The 15,976-nt window shown below is 32.2% G+C and overlaps 1 protein-coding gene across 1 annotated transcript in view; it reads left to right on the forward strand.

Moving 5' to 3' along the window:
* LOC125072488 (gamma-aminobutyric acid type B receptor subunit 1) overlaps positions 1-15,976 on the forward strand; it is a 76,948-nt gene that overhangs the window by 11,973 nt on the left and 48,999 nt on the right. Inside the window, exon 4 of the mRNA XM_047683145.1 lies at positions 10,826-11,042. Within this exon, the coding sequence (XP_047539101.1) occupies positions 10,826-11,042 (217 nt within the window). The remainder of the gene's footprint in view (positions 1-10,825; positions 11,043-15,976) is intronic.

Raw genomic sequence — 15,976 nt, forward strand, 5'->3', positions numbered from 1 at the left:
CCAATAAAAGGCTAAACGTTTTCCACGAAACTTATATGCTCATTACATTTTAACTACGCCTACATCGATAAGGCGCTGAAACTAATAAAAACCCAATAATATTGTAGTATGGCAGCGTATATAGGTCGCACCGATCTTGCATGTCTCGTGTACTCGATTTGCCGTTAGATACTTATTTGTATCGACATCAAGTGGGATTTGACACGCTACGAACTTTACCTATAAATATTCTAACCTACATTTATCGAGTTAAATTATAGAGTGTGAACGGCTGTTTATATTTTTACTAGCTGCCAGTCGCGAACGGATAGAATAAGGATCGAGTACATTAAACACTCGTAATTCTTATTGGTAAATTTAGTAGTCGAGCCAGCACACGCCAGTAAAGCTTAGTTGACACGTTCATACTACAATAATCATCGTCATATTTCAGCCAATTTACACTAAACTGTAATTAATTATTCAGAAGCGTCAATGGCGCAATGGTTTACGGGCCACCCAGTGATGTAGAAAGTCGCAGACACAATTTATTCTTTAAAAAAATATTATACGCTTTAGTCTTCTCATTTCTCATGAATCACTTCGTCCATTAGTGAAAACTGTATGCGCATCCGTTCTATAGTTTTAATTATCGCTTTCAAAGAGATATAGACACAGACGCAACGGACTTTGATTCATAATATGTGGTACGAAATTGTTAATTGATATTGATACAAAAGAGGGAATTGGGAGAGAATAGTCGTATCTCCTGAGCAGTTGGAAGTCTCTGTAGGGATTAGTCATCATGGCCTCAATCGTTTAGGAAGTCTTCACATCATCAACTCGGTCTTACATTACTTTATTTATCGATTTATTTATCCAGCTATCCTCGTTATTTTATGAGAAGTCTGTAGTAATATCTGTATATCTATATCAAGCGAACTCATAGCAATCAACGATTGAACAATTGCGACACATTTGATTATAAAAGTATAAACATTTTTTTTATAATTATAACACTAACGTAAATATGAATATTAATATATTATAAAATTGAATAATAAACACAAAATCAAAATATTTTTTATTTATGTAGGAATAAAATCACTTTTGAATCGGTTCTGAAAGTAAGTTGTACCAAGAAAAACCGTTTCCACCATTTCAATTACATAACATGACAGTAAAGTACAATTATATTTTTATATATATCCTGCCTAGAAATAAATAAATACTAAGTCCACGCTTTTTTAGGGTACCGTAGCCAAATGGCAAAAAACGGAACCCTTATAGATTCGTCATGTCTGTTTGCTTTCTGTCTGTCTGTCTGTCTGTCCGTCCGTCCGTCCGTCCGTCCGTCCGTCTGTCTGTCTGCTATTGCAATGATCCTTTGGTTGCCGGTGCATTGACGTTTTAGAAATACAAGTTTATATCACTTATACTGTCTGTAGCTAATCAGTGCATGATTGTTAGCTTTCTCACAATAAAAAAAAACATATAACAGATTATCTCAATTGTAGAAAACATTGGAACATCAGTCACCTGCGTTTGTTTTTAATAAACTAAATTGCGAAATACACTAAATGGCTCACTAAGGATTACTGCGATAATTTTAATTGAAAAGTATGTTTGTTATATCTGCTATTACACGTTAATGTTGTGCCAGCCGAGTAGAATTTCATTAGGGACGCAGATATCTTGAAAGAGACGGATAGACATGCTCTTTACTGCGATTGTACAAACGCAATGAAAAGTGGTATTTATCTGTCACGTCAGAAACGTTTTACGTAAATGTTTTATGCTGTGTAAATAGAATTTTTATTTTTTGCTTAAAATTAGATAATATTGAAAAGTTAACGTTGCGTTTCAGTATTTAAAATAACGTTATTTGTAACAATTTAAAATGTATCTCTTTTTTGTAAAACAATTTCCGTTTTAAATTGTTTTATTTTACTTTTTTCTGACGCTACGCTAAACGTTTATTTGGTGGTAGGGCTTTGTGCAAGCCTGTCTGGATAGGATATTCTAACGCCACACAGCATTACTAAGTATTGTTGTGTTCAGATTTGAAGGATGAGTGAGCCAGTGTAAATGCAGGCACAAGGGATATAACATCTTAATTTCCAAGGTTGTTGGCGCATTAGCAATGTAAGGAATGGTTGATATTTCTCAAAGCGCCATTGTCTATGTCTACCATAAAAAAAAATACTTCTGTCACGTGTACTAATATACCTATGATATGTGTAATGAAATTTATAATATTTAATAAAAAAAAAATATTTCAATTGTGAAGGATTAATTTCTATATGATAAATCAGGCATTCTTGGGGCCAAGCGACCCCTCTCCCCCTCAACCGGATTATGTAGGAGCCCTTACTACTGTAGCCGCTGTGATGGCCGTCTCCAGCACGGATCGGATCAGAGAGGATATTTTAACGACGCAATTGATAAAAATCAATAAGACATAATTCCGTGCAAAATATAGGTATTAAAACAGTCACATGATACGAAAAGTATATTCACATTAGTAGCCCGCAATGAATGAGGCCTAAGTCCTTAACGCTAGCTACAATGTAATTAGTGGAGACACAGTTCTCTCTAAGAGGTTTTGAGATGCGACACTCTCATTTGTCTTGCGTTGATGTTACTACCAAATATTTTTACGCCTATTAAAACTGAAATGTGAAACTAAACCATGTTATAATAAGAATTGTTTGAATAATATTTAACGAATTTATTAAGATCTTAAAACACGATGAAGTTTTTGTCTTTGTGCTATTTAAAGCTATTTATAGACAGAAATATAAAGATAGAGCTATATTTCTGACTGTAAATAAATCATTTTTCTATACGTTTATGTATATATGTAGTTCTTCTGTATGTGTACCACTGAACTCCCCTAAATGGCTGGATCGATTTTGATGAAATTTTATGTATAGTTGGTTTCTAGTTGGCTTAGATTGTACTTTGAACGGGATTTCCTTAAAAAAAACTTTTGCCAATTGCAAAGTCAGCGTGGGCAGCTAGTTTTTTTTTATATAAAATCCTATGTAACTAATCGATACAATATACATGTTAAAAGAAAAACTCGATATTATCCCTGCTTAAAGGGTTTAAAAAATATATTTTCTCAAATTCTTTAAAAATCATGACTGGGTTTTGGGAATTAAAAACATCATTATTAAATTATTTCAAACCCAAGCCATGACTTGGGTTTTAAATCAGCTTAGAAATTTGACTTTACCACATATCTTTTTCCCTAACCAAATGACGTTGAATAAGTATGAAAATATAAGGTATGTATTTTCGAAATTATTAAATGATTTAAGAGGATATTCGGTAAGCGGATTATTCGACCTTCAGTTAATATTGACGTGTTCGCTCATTAAGAGCTTAAATAAAAATGTATTTAATTTGTTCATCATCAGGTCATACATTTTTAATAATGGAAAACAAAAACATTGAAATTGAACAAGTCTTTGAATCTTTGTGTATAAAATTATTGTTACGTAAAAGTACTCAAAGTTTTACGTTTCTCGTCTGTACCAGGATGTAAATTTAATGGTATATAAGTTTTAACTATAAGTAAATACATTTATTTCTATTAAAAAAATATTAAAAATGAGAACTTAAATAAATGTAAACAAATCATAATTTATTGTAGCTAAAGCGCGGAATTGTGGCAAGAATGCTGCCAACATTTCCCTGTTAAATCACAATTCCGATTCTCTGGACGAAAATTGAACCAACCTTACCGTCACGAGCTCTATAAGATGGGTTGTTATATATTTTAGTAATGGTTTTACACAATAATCCCAAGTGTAATGTAAACAAAAGTCAGTCGCTTTCAAAGCAATTACCTGAATTTTTCTGCTTCTACAATCGGGAACACGATATATTATAACGCTAAGAACGCATAAATTGAGGTAAGTTTACCCAGGAAAGTGCGCTGTCTGTGCACGGTGACAGAGTAGCCGCGCTTTGTCCCTTAAATTGTAGCGTTGCGACTATTCGTCTTACTTCTAGTCTTTGTGTAATTCTCTCTTACCTGAAATGTTATTTTTCTTGGATTTATCTCGAATTCTTACCCATAACATCGGTGTCCTCTTTTAATTTAATGAATCTTTAAGTTATAAGAGGAATTCATTATTTATAAATACAAGTATATATTTATAATACAATTTGTCTTATACTATATAAGACAAATTGTATTTTACAAGTAACGTTGGCGAAATTATAATATAATATGCTCTTTGAAAGTTATCAATAACTTCGTAGTGCTATGCTTGAGATTATTGAATATAAAAAATAAATATATAGACATCTAAAATTAACAAAGATTTAAATACAAATTTATTTTTATATAGTTTGGCGAATGGGAAAATTATCCACTTGATGGTTTACGGTCACCACCACTCATAGACATTAGCACCAATGCCAAGAATCATGGAAACTAAAATGTTATGTCACTTGTACCTCTATTTACACTCGCTCACTTAGCCTTCAAACGACCATAACTAAGTTTTGCTGTTTGGCGGAAAAACATCTGATGAGTGGGTGATTCCCAGGCGGGCCTACATAATGCCCTACCATCAAGTAAAATTAAACATTATTCTATTTACCAACAAATAACATACTTATTTCTAATATATATGATCTGTCAATATAATATGTTAAAGTCTAAATAAATACAATATAATTAGATGATAAAACTTCGTCTCGAGAAAACTCAAGTTGTGCGTCGTAATGTATATTTTAGCTTGAAATGTCCCTTGACGAATAATATATGGATAAAATAAACAGAGTTTCTTTTTAATAAACTCATATTTTATATTACGAGGAATGGAGTGGTAAAGGTCTCCCTAGATAAATCTAGTTACGAAATTGAAAACGCTAAGTTTTCAAAATATATTTCAGCGAGGAATTCCAATACATTAGTCCTTCACTTTAGTTCGCTGAGATTAAAATCTTAACTTTTTATTTTGAATAAAACTAATGTTACGTAGTTATATACCGATTTATAAAATATTAAGGGAGGATAAAAAAAATATTTCCATTATTGTTCATTAATATGCCAATAGTGTGTGAGGCGCTTAGATAAAATATAAGTTTACTAACGCCCAAGAACATGAGTGAACGTCAAATAACAGGCTGTCCTGTACCTCTCATAGGTCATGTCCACTTAAGGCAAAAGCTTTGAGAATATTCCACATATGAAAAAGCCGTGCTTGCCCGGATTTGAACCCGTTATCTTCAGTTAAAATTCACGTGTTCTAGCCATCTCGACATGGATTGGATAAATATTAATTATGTCTCAATGACAACGAGTGGAAATAAAATTAGCTGGTGATCTGTCTGCCTTTTTTCGTGTTGTACTATTTTATATCCTTTTATAATATTAATATCATCGTAGTCGTTATAATTACTAAGTTACCGAATGCTTGCACATTGTAAATTATCTCACAATACTGAAATACTGTATCTCCATTACACGCTATTTCGCACTAATTCAATTTGCTGCGTATTGAAGGGTAGTATTGAGGGATAATATTTGAAAACAATAATGCCAATTCAATAGAGAGGCTAGATAAGATCTTCAAAAGCCCGTCTGGGTAGGTACCACCCACTCCTCCAGATCTTCTACCGTTAAACAGCAGTATTCAGTATTGTTGTGTCCCGGTTTGAAGGGTGAGTGAGCCAGTGTAACTACAGGCACAAGGGACATAACATCGTAGTTCCCAAGGTTGGTGGCGCATTGGCGATGTAATGATTGGTTAATTTTTGTTCCAGCGCCATTGTCTATAGGCGATAGTGACCACTTACCATAAGGCCCATTGACCAATTCGTTCCTAATATAAATAAAATAGAAGGATAAATAAAAACAGGGTTACGTGTGGCAATGGTATGAAACATTACTTTCAAATTATATATAATGTTTAGCGTTTACTGATTTTTTTATTTTTTGTATCACTAGTTTCATATACGTATATATATAACGACAATTCATGGTTTAAACAAGAAACTAATATAATCAAAACTTTTACTCCATTCATCAAATTCGACATTGAAGTATGCTGAAAGTTTGATAAGGACGTACAAAAAAAATTAACACAGACAGAGGCGTCCGGTAATAAAACCGCATAAGTTTTGACTTGAAAAACTCTGAGACATTTAATTTTTTTTTTTGGAAGCAAATTCTTATATCAATGTAAGTTTTCCAATTTCAATTTCATGATAACTTCTGATCTACACTGAATATATTAACATCTGTAGGCCTGAACAAGACGAGTCTTTTAAAAATTTCAAAAAAAGGATTCGTCCTGCAATTTCGTAAGATTTATCTTATAGCATAGAACAAGATTAAGAAAGTTTATTTAAAAACAATACGAGCATACATTATAGTTTACTATATTTAAAAAAAAATATATTAAGGTTACTTTATTTGTTACGTTTTATTGACTTGGATTCACTAATCGTAAACGAAACATTACATACAAGGAAAAAATAAACTCCGCTTCTAGTATCTACTTCTATTTTTTTCGCAAATCTGAAGATAGCATCGCGTGACGAAATCCAGTCTATCGGTGCCCAAATACATGTCCTTATCAATATCGAGTAAAGTTCGACACGCTAAGAGCTATGTCTGCCGATTGACAAAGTTTTACGACTGACCTTTGGGAAACGATTTACATATTCATTCCCTTATAAACCATAGACACGACCTCATAAACTTAATCCGAATACGAACTTAATATTACAAAATTTCGATGACGCACAAACCTATAGGGACTTAGTTTTCTTTTAACATTTTTTTTTTTTTATCTGTGACATCTGATAATATGTAATGTATCTCAGTGAATGGAACATACAGCCTTAATTACCAATTTTTTCCAAACAAAATTTATAGAAAGTTAGTTTCATTTAAAAGAATGGTTAAGAGTGATGAAAGTCAAAAGTATATTTGACTGGAAACGATAATACATTTGTATAATATGACGTCAGTGGTAGTGTTTAATTCGAAAATCGATAAGTAAGAGTATCAATATCGAGTAAAGGAATTTGATTTGATAAAACTTGATTTAAAAATGTATCTTACATTCTGTAGACCTTTATTTGTACAATAACGAAACGGTTCATGTTGAACGTCATCCAACAGGATATCCTGTCCTGGCGGAAAACATTTTTAATACAAGCAAACAACCAGATCGCGACAAGCATCTGTATCGCGTGTACAAATATTTGCCGCGAATTGAATTCCACGGCGTTATTTTTTTGCAAAGCATAGTAAACATTACTATAATATTAAAAAAATACTTTAAAACAAAATCACTTACCCAAAATGACCGTGGCAATCTTGTCTTCAGTGATACCAACATTGAGGGTATATGTGTATTTTTATTTTTACTGCATTAACAATCTGTGTGCGTAGATAATATCTAGAAGTCAGACGTGCTCCTGGACACTGTACTGTGTGTAGATAACTTACTGTTAGCTGGTCCAGGTGCACGTCTGATATCCAGATACAAATAAAGTCAAAAAAAAATAATTTATTTTATCTTTTGCTTCACATGATATATTTGTTATACATAATATTGATTCCAATGATAATATTATATAATTTCAATTAGCTTTCTCGTTTCTCTTCTACGTCTGTATTGTAAGGACACAATTTTAATGGTACTGAATTCAATTTCCGCAAGTTGACTGAAGGACTTATTATCAAAAGGTACGAGCCTTTCAAATCGTAATTCCCTTTCAATTTTTATGTAACTTTCAATCAAAATTATTCTAATAAGTTACGAATACGATCAAATTCAATAATCGAATGTTTTTATTTAATATAATACTAGATGAAAACCCGACTAGGGTTAAATAAATACAAACTATACAAATACGGTTTAACATTTATTAATAATTTATTCCGGATAAATTTCCATTGAGCTGACCGTATCGCTGTACGAAATTATTATTTGGAATACACCTACTGAACGCACCCGTAAAAGACGAATTGTCAATGAATTTTATGGATAAAAAAAAGGCTTTTTTAACGATCGGGTCTATCGTAGACCTGCACGAAATTATTAAAATAGATAGTGATTACATACAAACAATCAGCGTTTTTATAAAATGATTAATAATTATATATTACCAAACATGACATGGGCAAAAATAAAATAATTTCCACAGAACACGTAATATTAATATGTATTATAGTAAAAAAACTGGATTTTGTCGGGTACCTCAATATAGTGAAACTTTATATTCCGTATACGATAAAGTATACTTTTGTCCAGGAAATGAACAAGCTCCCAAGGAGTCCCAAGGGAGAACCACAACTCAAAGATCAATACGCAATAAATTGCGGTCACAGCAGATGGCTGTTATAAGTATAAACATACATATATATTTGATATAACTATTTATACAAACAAAGGATAAATAAATCTAACATATATGGGTATATGTACAGATTTAAATTAAATAAAACCGAAAAGTATTATTATTATAATTAGTATAAAATGGGATTTATTGTAAAGAAAATAAACATTATATGTATAAATTGCATACGTAGGTATAGTGTGTATAACGAAAATGTAATTATGAAAATTTTCATTTCACTGGAGAACACTGGAAATTCGGAAACTAACAAACAAGTGAGTAATTGAAACTTGAACTTCTCGAAAACGTATTACGCGACTTTGCTAGCACCTTTCAACTTCATATATTACTGAGATTCAACGTGTTTAAAGCGTGGGATATACCTTTTCATATATTCCACATAGCTTTGTACTAAAGTTTTAACTTTCAGCGCTGATGTGAGTAAAAATCCATTTATCGTGAGGTGCATGCAATGAAAGTTTTTATAAGGTTATATATAGTGTATACTTGTCCGAGTTGAATAGAGGCTTTCACGCTAGCTCCAATGTAATTAGAGCGCCTCTGCTTTCCCACGTCGCCCGCACAGCCCTAAGTGGGTTGTGCGGGCGACTCAAACATTGTTTGAAGTAATGAAAGTGTCCAAAATCTTATAAATTTTCATCAACGATACGACATGTTTGGTAAATTAATTTACATTAAGATTGTGATATTATAAATGTAAAAAAACAGCTACGAACCACGTGCTGGAACACGTGAGTTGTGACCGAAGTTTGCAGTTACAAACTCGTGCACGCATGACTGAGTTTTCATATGTTTACTTTGTGTTTATCCTACATTTCATACTCGTGGCGGTGAAGGTAAACATCGTGAGGAAACCTACAAAAGTGTGATGAAATTCTGCCACATTTTTCCACCAACCCGCATTGAAATAATCTACAAACCGTCCTCTGAAATATAAATTTTAAGCTGATGATAAATTTCATCCCGTAAATTTTGATCCCATGGGTGGTATTTTTTTTTAATTTAAATGGAACTAAGCCGGAAATATGTATGTATATGTTTATAAATGTCGGAGTTCTGAGATAACAAAAATAAAAACAATACAACTAAATTGATTCGACGATTGATATAAAATATATATATATATATATATATATATATATATAATTATGGTTATACATAATGGTTAAGAAGAAAGTTATTAAGGAGAAAATCTGATAAAGATATTAAAAAATATGATTTTTGTTTTAATTAATTAATAACAGGGCCCGTGAATTGAGTTTTATCTTACAAAGGACTTAATGATCAGATTCTACGTATTTAAAACAGTTTAGTTTTAAAGGAGGAGAGGATATTCGTAAGTGAAAATTGCAAAGGGAATAACAAAAAGTATTATATTGCTACTTTTTACTTTATTTGTTTTTATACGTATTGAAGTTAAAATTTTTCCAACTGTAATTAACTCAATAATTTTATATACTTATCTTACTAATATATACTAATTACCGTTATAACATTTTTAATAATGATGTCGATATAAAACAAAGAAATTAAAGTAAACCGAAACTGTATTCGACGAATTTTTAAGGCAACAAAAACCACATATTACGAATCAGATAAATTTAATTAATTATATTGGACTTGAAAATCATATCATTTCGATTATACTGCAGAATTAATAACAATCAAATTGTAAGGAAGAAATCCTACAATACACGGAATACTGTGCACATATTTTCATCTAACAACCCATGTCATTTCAATAACCTGAAAAAACTTTAAAATAAAGCGAACGGTATGATAATACAAAACGTTTACGATTAAATTAAAAAAAAACTCGCTGAAATACATAGGTATATGTTATATTTTTAAAAGTATTACTTTAAACCAGACTGTGTATAACTTTATTTCAGATGAATATTGAAAATTATTCACAGCTAACATTGATATATATTACATCTGAATTAGTAATTATTATTTATAGAATCTCTTTAACGATTATTATTGTTATTTTCGTTTGTTGCCCTTTCGAAAATCGTAAAAAAAACAGTGTTATTTGGTGTCCACAATATCGATTAATGTAAAGTCTTTATACTTTGTGGAAGAGTTTTGTGCAAGCTCGTCTGTTTTGCCACATACTCATCAAATATTCTTCCGCCAAGCAGCAATACATTGTATCATTGCATTTCGGTTAAAAGGGTCAGTGAGCCAGTGTAACTACAGTCACAACAGTCATAATAAATTATTTCTCAAGGTTAGTGGCGCATTGGAGATATAAGAAATGATTAAAATATCTTACGACGCCAATGTCTTTGGGCGGTGGCGACCACATACTATCAGATAGATCACCTGCCGTCCGCCTACCTATTTTATATATAAAAATAAAATCGCAACTATACCCTTTTTTTTACAGCTCTAGTTTCAAATTGAACAAATACTTTAAATGTATTAAATAACAATTCCTTTACAGACTGTCGAAGATCTAGAAGCTCATTGCAAGAAATCTGGAATAGAGATAGTCACACGGCAATCATTCTTATCGGATCCCAGCGATGCTGTTCGTAATCTCCGAAGACAAGACGCGAGGGTGATTGTCGGTCTTTTCTACGTGGTCGCAGCCAGAAGAGTTCTCTGTGAAGTTTATAAGCACAAGCTGTATGGGAAGTCCTACGTCTGGTTCTTTATTGGTAAGTAAGATTTAAAATAATTATACATTAAATTGAGTAATGTTTGCCAAAGAGACTTCAAAGGATAATCTCGATAGCTCAACCGTAGTATTTGCAGAATTGATCCTGACTTCTTATAACCGTATAAAAATACAAAAAATAAAGTTATTAATTCAGTAGTATTATTTAAATGAGAATGTAATTTTGTTAAAATCTTGTATTATGTAATTGTTGTAGTCTATTCTAAAGATTTGCGCTTAACCGAAGAGGGAGATGGGAATATATCTTTCCTTTAATCACATTATTACACGGTAATAATAATTTTTAGTAAAAACATTCGTTATCATAAATATTTTTAAAATAACACCCTAATATAGAAACAACTCAAGCTCTCTTGTAAATATCATAAATTTAAATACCTTAAAATATCTTGGTAAGCAAAAGTTACGTGTACGATGAAAACGTGATTGATATGCAAAAAGCTATTTCCGCATATTCCATTTTCCGCACTGAAAACCGATTTTATATCGCTGTATAGCAAATAACACTCTGATAATACGTTCCCCGCGAGACTGAAGGCAAACGCGGCTAATCCTTTTATATTAGATAGCGTAGCGTAGAAAAACTCAAGGGCGCCTTTATTTCTATTATTTCTGTATCAAAATAAACACTACTATAAAACAATGTTAGATATAAAAATGTTATGTCATCCTCATTATTTCATTTCTGTGCCGCAATTGCAAAATGTCGTATGTAATATTGTGTATACTTTACAGCAGAGCTTGCGGCAAAGTAGAAATATTCATTATTAAATTAAGCAATTTTCTGTATGTTTTGCTTAATGTTCTTAGTTACTGTTACTTCTCCGTCTTCGTTGGTTATAGCGTAGTTTTATATAGACTATAATATTTTGCCTGCAACTTTGCCCTCGTGTTATGGGGGGCGATCTTTTGAGCTACGAAAATTTTAGGTATAAAAAAATAGCCTTTATCCTTCGTTGGAGTCCAAGCTCGCTTCAAATTCTTGCCAAATTACATCAAATTCGGTTCAATGTCTTGGCCGTGAAAGCCTAACAAACAGACAGACACAGTAATTTTGCATATATAATATTAGTATAAATAACCTTTAGTAGTAAATGGGCGTTGATGTAACGCAAGAATATTTTTGAAACGAAGTTTATTAACACACGTTGCACTTCAGACACTTCACACAAGTGAATGAAACCTAGGCGATAAGTGTAAGACGACTCCACGACACTTTTGGTATGTTATAAAGTGTGTAGGTTTGTATGAATGGCAAACATATTTTGTAGTATTTTAATTACCGTACACCAATCATTACTGAGATTGAAGGTACTAAGTTAGACATAATTTTCGCATACATAAATTAGCAGTACGATCATTATCCGTAAAATAACGTAACGCGTAACGTAACGAGTTTCAATATGTGATGTATTTCACATCCTTTATAATAAATATAATATTGGTAATTGCTTTTATTTGTCCGATATTTATCATATTGTGCAATAAAATAGCAAAATAAATGTATTAATAACGGACCTACATACGTTTTAATTAGCAGTTTCGCAATAAGCAACATAGTTCATATCTCCAACATCAATAATGAGGTAATAATTATTGTACCGAAACACAAATGGATATTTGTTGAAGGCACTGAAATTCTGAAAGAATTAAAAAACCGCGATGGCTCAGTGAATACAACGATTAGATCTTAACTTTAGATAGTGGGTTCAAATCCGAACCGATCACTGAGTTCTTATCTGATAAATTAGTATTTATAAGTCAACTGGTATTCAGCGATGCTCAGCGATGTTCCCCTGCCAAAATTAGGTATTCCTCTGGGCTGCTTTGAGGGTTGATAAAAACAGGTATGTCAGAAAGGCAAGTTTCATCACGATGTTTTACTTGAGCACCGAGCACGAAATAAATCATAAACGAAATAAATCATAAATATAACTATTATGTAGATATTTCTAGTTTGTTGTCGCCCGCGGCTTTGCTCGCGTTTTAGGGGTGGGTTAAAAAGTGTTAGGCATGGAAATGTAGCCTGTGTTCTTCCTTGAAGTACAAGCTTCGTTCATAATAAATTTCATTAATTTCCGTTCAGTTCAGAGGTGAACGAGTAACGGACGTACAGACAGAGATATTTTTGTATTTATCATATATAGTATAGATAGGATTTACGTATATTCTTCATCTTTATTGAAATAAATATCTTTGATTTACATAATATACCATATACAGTCGACATAAATAACTACAAAAGTATAACAATTTAATCATATTTTCCTTATTTATTTTCAATATTGAGAGCTGTACGAACAGAGGATATTGGAATGAATTGTGACCAATGGCATTTAAGTCAATAACAATTTAATAAATATTATAGCAAATCACGTTTTAGTAATAAATCAGTTAATATTCGATTTTACTAATTAATAACGTGGAAGGTCAACGATTGCCATCAGATATAAGTGATAATAACCAGGACCGACGCAATCATTAGATCCCCTTGATTTGATTGCGGTTGACGCTATTCGCTATATATTAATTGAACCTACAGACAATTAATATAATAGGATTACTGAAATATTTAGCCTAAGCTAAGCTATTTGTTTATTGAAATACAAGCTTGTCAATGACTGACTGACAACGTACAGATAAGCTAGGATGAAATTTTGGCCAAAAAATTCTTATGGAACGGTAATAGCACTAAGAAGGATTTATCAAAATTAATTTTACAAGGGATTGAATGATGATATTATGTATAAACATAACTAACTCACTAACTTATAATGTTTCCGATGTAGTGTCTTTTCAGGTACACGGCTAGTTAAAATATTTTCTTTCATTACAACCAATATCATTCCATACAAATGCTCCACTCCATTTGATATAGTATGTACTGAGTACATATACAGTACAATGTACTCCCACGCTACAAAAACTATTTCTGGCTGAAACTTCGTTACCATTAGTTTTCATTGAAATAAAAAAAAGTTACAAAAATGCCAGTTCTTTATTTGAAATATCGAGATCCATATACATTTCGAATAATATTATATTTTTACAACAACTGCATTTTCAGTGTTCGCTTGACTTTACGTTGACTAAAATATAGCATGTGTTAATTAAAAAAAATATTTCAAGACAATCCAAGAGCAGATAAAACAGAATTTCGCGTTTGGACGTAATCGAGTAACAAATACAAAACACATAACCTCCTTATTAATAATATTAGTAAAACGACTTTATTTCAGTGATATTTTATTTTACTTTTAATTAAACCCTTTTCATTATGAATGTTGTATAAAATTTATTTGAAATTATGCTTTTAAAAATAAAATGCAGAAAAATTTAATTAAACTTTTATGTCTCCTTGACACATCTTGACCGGAGTTTCTCTCTCAGCAATGAATGTTCGTTCACAAAGAATGCTTTCTGCTAAATGCGTTTCCACTCTGGCTATTAAACTTATTAATATAATGAGCTACTAGTGTCAATACTTGTAGACGTTTGTAACCGTTTTTTGGTTCGGGCCGACTGCTAACAGAGAGTTCCTGTCGTCTCTCAGTTAGTGATACGAGTACACATTATGAAACAAAAGGCAGATGGAACACGCGAAACATTATAGTGATCCAACAAAAGTGAATACACAGTCAAAAGCGAATACGAATTCCCGTTAGTATGTGCAATAATCAACGATTTTTAATACGTCATTAATAACTCGGACCAATTACTAAAAGGATGCGTCGCTTTCTAATTCCAGGATGTAGTACGGGATAGTTTTATCTGAGTTTCGATGTTTCATATCAGCCGAGCGGCCGGTGTCAGCCACACGTTTTTTGATATTTTCCACTACAAAGCAGACGGCTCATTAAAATATTCTTGTTAACATGAATATTGTTGAATTTTTTAAGCAAAAAATGGGCCAAAAAATCTTTCGTGTCCTCTGTTAAATCAGCGTAGTTTTAATTGTATCCGAAACAAATTTAATCAATATATATTGTCTATAAAAACACGTGTATAACGTAAACGACGTGCCTTTCGTGCGCTATCACTTCCACCCAATGAGATGTTTATCGCACATTCGGTTTTTAGCTTTCAATGCGGGTAAATCAAACACATCATTAAATAAAAAGTTTTAACTGGGAAGTTAAACGTGACGTCATTTGCGAACGTAATAAGATTTCTGTCTTGTAACATCGACTAATGAAAGGTGAGTTCCTTATTTTTCGTCTATTTAATAAAAAATATATCTTGACATGGAGATCTTACTGGTTTGTTAAATTCTTGTCACCGATTGATTATATCGGCCTTTTTTCAAAAACTAGCGAGTTTTTAATTAAACATTGATTTATCTGGCCAGTGGCTAGAACGCGTGCATCTTAACCGATGATTTCGGGTTCAAACCCAGGCAGGCACCACTGAATTTTCATGTGCTTAATTTGTTTTTATAATTCATCTCGTGCTCGGCGGTAAAGGAAAACATCGTGAGGAAACCTGCATGTGTCTAATTTCAACGAAATTCTGCCGCATATGTATTCCACCAACCCGCATTGGAGCAGCGTGGTGGAGTATGCTCCAAAGCCTTCTCTTCAAAGGGAGAGGAGACCTTAGCCCAGCAGTGGGAAATTTACAGGCTGTTAATGTAATGTAATGGTATCTCGTTCCATCGCCTATGATTTCCCATTCGAAAGAAAGAGATAGAGATCGTTTCACTAATCACCCCGTTAACAAAATTTATTATTAAAGCCGTAAATGTGTCAAATCTATACTTTGTCTCAAATAACCTACTGTTAGTTTATCTTTCTCCAATCTGTATGTCTGCTTCTTACCTTATCAAGATCAAACCATTGAACCGTAATGAAACCGTAATGAGATTGGAGGAAAGTCTTGGATCTGGATTAGGATATTAAATTACGATATTAACGG

The sequence above is a fragment of the Vanessa atalanta genome, chromosome 2 (genome assembly GCF_905147765.1).
Source record: "Vanessa atalanta chromosome 2, ilVanAtal1.2, whole genome shotgun sequence".
Classification (NCBI taxonomy): domain Eukaryota; kingdom Metazoa; phylum Arthropoda; class Insecta; order Lepidoptera; family Nymphalidae; genus Vanessa; species Vanessa atalanta.